General features: G+C 36.8%; 1 protein-coding gene across 1 annotated transcript in view; it reads right to left on the bottom strand.

Moving 5' to 3' along the window:
* Nucleotides 1–2,225: 2,225 nt before the first annotated feature.
* DTWD1 (DTW domain containing 1) overlaps nt 2,226–6,153 on the bottom strand; it is a 36,111-nt gene continuing 32,183 nt past the window's right edge. The window contains exon 5 of the mRNA XM_011928600.1: nt 2,226–4,576. Coding sequence (XP_011783990.1) covers nt 4,479–4,576 — 98 coding nt within the window. The 3' untranslated portion in view covers nt 2,226–4,478. The remainder of the gene's footprint in view (nt 4,577–6,153) is intronic.

The raw sequence follows: 6,153 nt of genomic DNA, 5'->3' as shown, positions 1-6,153 counted from the left end.
TAAATGAAATATAGATTATAAAAAAAAGATGACCAATGAAAACAAAAGTTGGTTTTTATAAAGATAAACAAAATGGACAAATCTTTAGCTCGACTAAGAATAAAAGAGAGAAGACTCAAATAAAAAAATCAGAAACGAAAGAAGAGACATTACAACTGATTCTACAGAAACAAAGTATCATACAAGAAGATTACCATGAACAATTATATGCCAATGATTTGAATTATCTACAAGAAATGGATAAATTCCTGGACACATACAACCTTCCAAGACTGAATCACGAAGAAACAGAAAATCCGAACAGACCAGTAACACATTAGGAGATTGAGTCAATAATAAACAAGTCACCCATCAAGGAAAAGCCAAGGACCTGTTGGCTTCACTGCTGAATTCTACCAAATATTAAATGAATAACTAATACCAGTCCTTCTCAAACGTCTCAAAAATTTGAAGAAGAGTGAATACTTCCAAAGCCAGACAAGAGCACTACAAGAAAAAAGAAACTACAGGCTGATATCCCTGATGAACACAGATGCAAAAATCCTCAATGAAATGCTAGCAAACCAAATTCAACTAAAAGGGTCATTCACCATGACCAAGTGGGATTTATTCCAGGGATACAAGAATCATTCAACAAACGCAAATCTATAAATGTGATACACCACATTAGCAGAATGAAAGACAAAAAAATGATCATCTCAACAGATGCAGAAAATGCATTTGACAAAATTCAACATCCTTTCATAACAAAACTCTCAACAAATTAAGGTATAGAAGAAGTGAACCTCAATACAATAAAGACCATATGCAACAAACTGTCAGCATATAACAGAATTAATGACTATATAATGAAAAAAATCAGTCAACTACCTGGTTTCTTGATATGGTGCTTATGTGTTATTCAGCTTAACTATTTTCAATAGCTGCTTCAAGTGATGTTAGTTGGGGTTGCTCTTCAAGTGATGTTAGTTAGGTGATGGCTGAGTTCACCTGTTGGGTAAGCTGAATGAGCAAGTTCATGAAGGCTTCTCTTACCTGGCTGGGGCCTTGGTGCTGACTGGGGTACTTCAGTTATTCCCCTTCTTTCCTTGGTGTTAATGACTGGAGTACTTCAATTATTCCTTTTCTTTTCTATGTGGCCTTTCTTTCCTTGTTGTGTCTCCAGGGACTTGCCACATGGTCCTTCTCTCCAGCAAGATAGCCTAGATTTCTGAAGATGCCATCTTCCATCTTTAAATATCTCTGTGCATTGATTTTATCTTAATTTACTTTTGGAATAGCTTCTTAATTCCCATTGTTCAAATAAACTGAGGTGCCCAAGCTTAAATTTGGAAAACATTTTTAACTTTCAAAAATAGTTTCCAAAAATAACAAAGACTTCTATTTTTAAAATTCAAACATGTTTTCAGGGAAATGTGTCTTGGAAGAAAAAAAAGAAATTATTTTCCCTAGGATTACAAAACATTAGGCCACTTGGTTCAGCCAGTGTATTTGCTTCCTCTCTCCTTCCTTCCTTCCCTCCCTCCTTTCCCACCCTTCCTTCATCCATTCTTTCCTCCAATTCTCACTCCCTTCCTCCTTTCATTCCCTTTTATCTTCCTCCCTGCTTCCTTCCTTCTTGCCTTCTCCCTCCCTTCCATTTCCCTCCCTTCCTTCCTCCCTCCAACCTTTTTTTCTTCCCTTCTTCCTTTCCTTCCTCCCTTCCTTCCTTCTTCCCTTCCCTCTGGACAAAGTGCATGAAAATCAGTATTGTGCATTGAAGAATTAAAAATTTATCTAGAATTGCCTAAAACATTTGTGAAATATTTGCTTGAGAAACTGGAAGGGAAAAAAATGTTACAATAGCAAATATTTAATAATACAAAAAGAGACAGAAATATACATCACTGTGACTGTGAAAAAATCCTCTATAATAAATGATAAGACTAGGTAATCTCAGGATATAATCAATCTAGATTTCCTTTACTTTTAGTTTTAGAATCCATTTTACTTAGACCTAAGAATCCTTGAAGGAAACAAAATAATTCATTTTTCAGAATCAGGGTAAAAATTTCAAAATATATGATAAATTAAAAAATAACAACAATTAGAAAAATTGATTCAATAATTTAGATTCTATTTGCAGCATTGCCAAATATGTATGTTTGTTTTTAAAAGTTGACATTGATAATACAATTATAAACATTAAGGTCTTAGTGTTCAAGGTTAAATAAATATTCTTTTACAAATATTTGAATTTTTATTTAATTTACAGCAGAGAACCAGGTGCAATCAATACTTTCACATAGGACAAACACAAAGTATTTCTTGAGCTAATAATTAGCCTTTGCTTTTAAAAGCAAAACCAGAATTTTTATTCATCTTTCTGCTTCAGATATTAACAGCTGCTCATTAAATATTCATTGACGATTGTTATAATTGTGCTGTATTTCACTAAATAAATGTTTATAATACATTTAACCACAAAATAGATATCACCTCTAAGTTTAACTTATATTCATATTAAAATGTAGTATTAATTTTTCAAAGATTTTTATGATGGGCCTAGAGAGGAAAGTAAAATATGTAGACAGCATATCTTACTATTGTGCATATCTAGAATACCCTTTGAAGTATTCTCTACTGTTTTCTATTCCCAGCTTCAGCCAGCAAAGTATTTTCCACATCATAAATGATCTCAGGGAAAAGATGAGAAAAGCCGAACATGCCAACAGTAAAACATGGTCCCAGAGTGATAATAAAATCAAAGGCTGTAAGATCTTTGTGAAGACTTTAGAATGACTTCAAACAATACCTCATCGGCCCTGTAGGCTAGATAATCTTATGGAAATTTTCTATAGCACCCTGATCTTAGCCAAAGGTAGAAAGGGAATGTCTCAATATTTATAGAAGTGGCTTTTTTTTCTAATGGAGTGGACTAATCTGATATAAAGGCTCACAGAGTTTTAAAGAAAATTGCATTGATGAAGATACCACCAGCATGGATTAAAAGAAACACAGCAGTATGAAAAAAATAGAGGTACATAGGCCCCCGATTTTCTACAGGTCTTTTCTTCATAAGTCTTTTTTTCTTACCCCCTCTTCTACAAACAAAAAGACTGTTGTATCAGTTATCAATTGCTATGTAATACACCACCCTAAAACTTAATTACCTAAATCGATGATTTTAAAATTTCTCATTTCTGTGTACTGGCTGGTGGTTCTTCAGCTCCAAATGGTGTTACCTGGGGTCACTTATGTGGTTGCATGCAGACAGTGGCTAAGTTGAGTTAGAAGGTTCAAGATCTCTCTAACTTGTCTGGGGCCTTGGTGCTTTCTATGCAATGAAGTTCATATGTTGAAGCCCTAAACCTCAATGTGCTAGATTTGGAGGTGAGAACTTTGGAAAGTAATTTGGTTCCAAGAAGTCATGAGGTTGCAGACCCTTCATGATTGGATTGGTGCCCTTATAAGGGAACAAAGATACCAGAGTGCTCTCTCTTTCCATCATGTGAGAATATAGCAGGAAGATGGCTGTCTGCAAACCAAGAAGGGAGCACCCACTAAACACCTAACCATGCTGACACCCTGATCTTGCATTTCCAGATTTTCAGTCTCCAGAAATGTAAGATATAAATTTGTTGTTTAAGTCACTCAATCTATGATATTTCTGTTATAGTAGCTCCAATTGACTAAGGCAGTGCTATTGACTGGGGCGTCTCAGTTCTTCCCTAGGTGGCCTTTCTCTCCACTCTTACTACACTGTATTTTCAGGTTCCATCCACAATCTCATTTTTTTTTTTAAAGAAAAAAAAAGTCACTCGATCTATGATATTCCTGTTATAGTAGCCCAAAGTGACTAAGGCAGTGCTGTTGACTGGGGCATCTCTGTTCTTCCCTAGGTGGCCTTTCCATGTGGTGTCTCTAGGGACTCACTGTGTCCCTAGAGATATAGATATCTCTAGAAGGATATCCTGGAATTCTAACATGAAGGCTCAGGAGAGTGAAAGTGAAAACTGTCAGACCTTACTTTTATCACATTTTATTGGTCAAAGTGAGTTAGAAGGCCAATCCAGATTAAAAGGCAAAGGAAATGGACTCTACCCTCTGAAGAGAGGAGTCCAAGGAAGGGAAGGAATTGTTTGAGGGACATCTGAAAATGATCACAGTCTGCCCCCTGGCCACAGTTTTTGTCTCACTAACATGCAAAAATATACTCACTCTGTACCCTAAGAGTCTCATTCCATTATGGCGTAAATTTAAGTTTAGAATCTTATCATCTAAACCATGTCCAGATATAACAAACTTCCTCAGATACTGTTTCTCAAGTGAAGATGCTTGAGAGTAGCTTGTCCCAGTTAAGGTTTTCTAGGATAGGAATACCACACAGAGACTATCATTCAAAAAAGGAGACAAGGAAACAGGAAGCATACAACTAAAATTGTTTTCAGGGCTCCCCTACACCAAAGGAAGAGGCTACTCCTTGGTTGTGGTTCAGTTCATCCCTCTGGTAGTGGTTTCCTAATCCATTGCTCTCCTTGCTTCTTGGCTCCTCCCTCTGGGGTTTTGGCTCCATCTTCCATTCTTTTTTCCTTTTCTATAAAAAAATGACAAGTACTCAGTTGGAAAATTTCCTCTAAATTCTGCTTTCAAATTGAACAGTTCCTTGTTTAGTTCACTCAGTAAATGTCTTCCTGTACACTATGAGAAGCAGCTATAATAAGTTAATCAGTATTTTCAACATTCACCTGGAAATCTCCTTAAGACATCTACAAGCAATTAAGTTTCATTTTCTACTCCATATTAAGACAGGCAAAATTATTGCCAAGCATTCTGTCAATGCATAACTCAATCTTCCATTTCCTTCAATAATTCAATAATTTATTTACTGCCTTGCCCATCCGCCAGTAAGAGTTTGTTCACTATTCTTCAAAGCTTAGCTGGTAGCTTCTTGTCACATGTATTATAGTGTGCTTAAGCAACACAATTTATTCTTACAAAGTTCTGTAGAAGTCCAACACAAAAATCTCACTGATCTAAAATCAAGATGTTAGCTGAACAGCATTCCTTTCTGGACACTCTGGAGAGAATCTGTTTCTTTGCTTTTTCCAGCTTCCAGAAGCTGCTTGGGGCTTGTGGTTCCTATCACTCATTTGTAAAGCCATCAATAGCAGGTTGAGTCCTTCTCATTTCACATCATTCTGACGTCCTCTTATGTATCCGTCTTCCACTATTAAGGTCTCATGCTTATATTGAGCCTACCTAGATAATTCAGGATAATCTCTACATTTCAAAGTGCTTAACTTAATGACAGAGGCAAAGTCCTTTTTACCATGTAAGGTTTAATCTTTTGTTATGGTAACACCCCACTCCTGATACCAATTTCTGTTATCTATTGCTGAATAACAAACTACTCCAAAATATCATATGCTGAAAAAAACTGATATGCGATTTCTCAAAATCCTCTGTTTAAACTTTTTGATTTTTTGCTTCCCATGTGCATTAAGGTAACTTTGGCAGCTACATTCAGCTGGACTTCAGTCACCAGACATGGGAAGGGTATGACCTCAAGCACAGTGTCCTTCTGCAGTTGAAGCAGACTCTGAAGGAGCTGACAGTTGGAAGCTGCTGACCTCATTCCTTGCAACTGGGAGGTCAGTCCTTTCTTGAAAGTGAATCAGGCAGTGTATCTCTTTGCTTATTACAATCCACCCTTTGTTCCACATAGATCTATGTCTCCCTGTATGTTTAGGGAGCAGTTCCTAGAGGAGTCAAGAGACATCTTTTCCTGATCCCTCAGTAATTTAGAAGATAGAGATTAGTGGGACAAATTACAGTGCTTGCTGCTGCAGTGGGGCTTGGGAATCCAATAGAAGATGGAAGTAAACAGACCAAACTACAGTGCCTGCTGCTTCAGCCAGGTTCAGGAATGCCATCAATAGTTGTCACATCCCCTCAACCTCCACTATCAATTCTAGATTTCCCTCAGCCTCTGTTACCACCTCTGCTGCTCCTGGTGGTTTAGCTGGTATAACTCAGACCCACATTCCTTGAGAGGCCTGAGTTCCAGGCCATCTCTGACAAAGGACTAATATCCAGAATCTACAAAGAACTCAAACAAATATACAAGAAAAAAACAAACAACCCCATCAAAAAATGGGCAAAGGATATGAA

Source organism: Colobus angolensis, unplaced genomic scaffold, assembly GCF_000951035.1.
Source record: "Colobus angolensis palliatus isolate OR3802 unplaced genomic scaffold, Cang.pa_1.0 Scaffold78, whole genome shotgun sequence".
Classification (NCBI taxonomy): Eukaryota; Metazoa; Chordata; class Mammalia; order Primates; family Cercopithecidae; genus Colobus; species Colobus angolensis.
The sequence above is the reverse complement of the archived record's forward strand: the minus strand, read 5'-3'. Positions and strand labels throughout refer to the sequence as shown.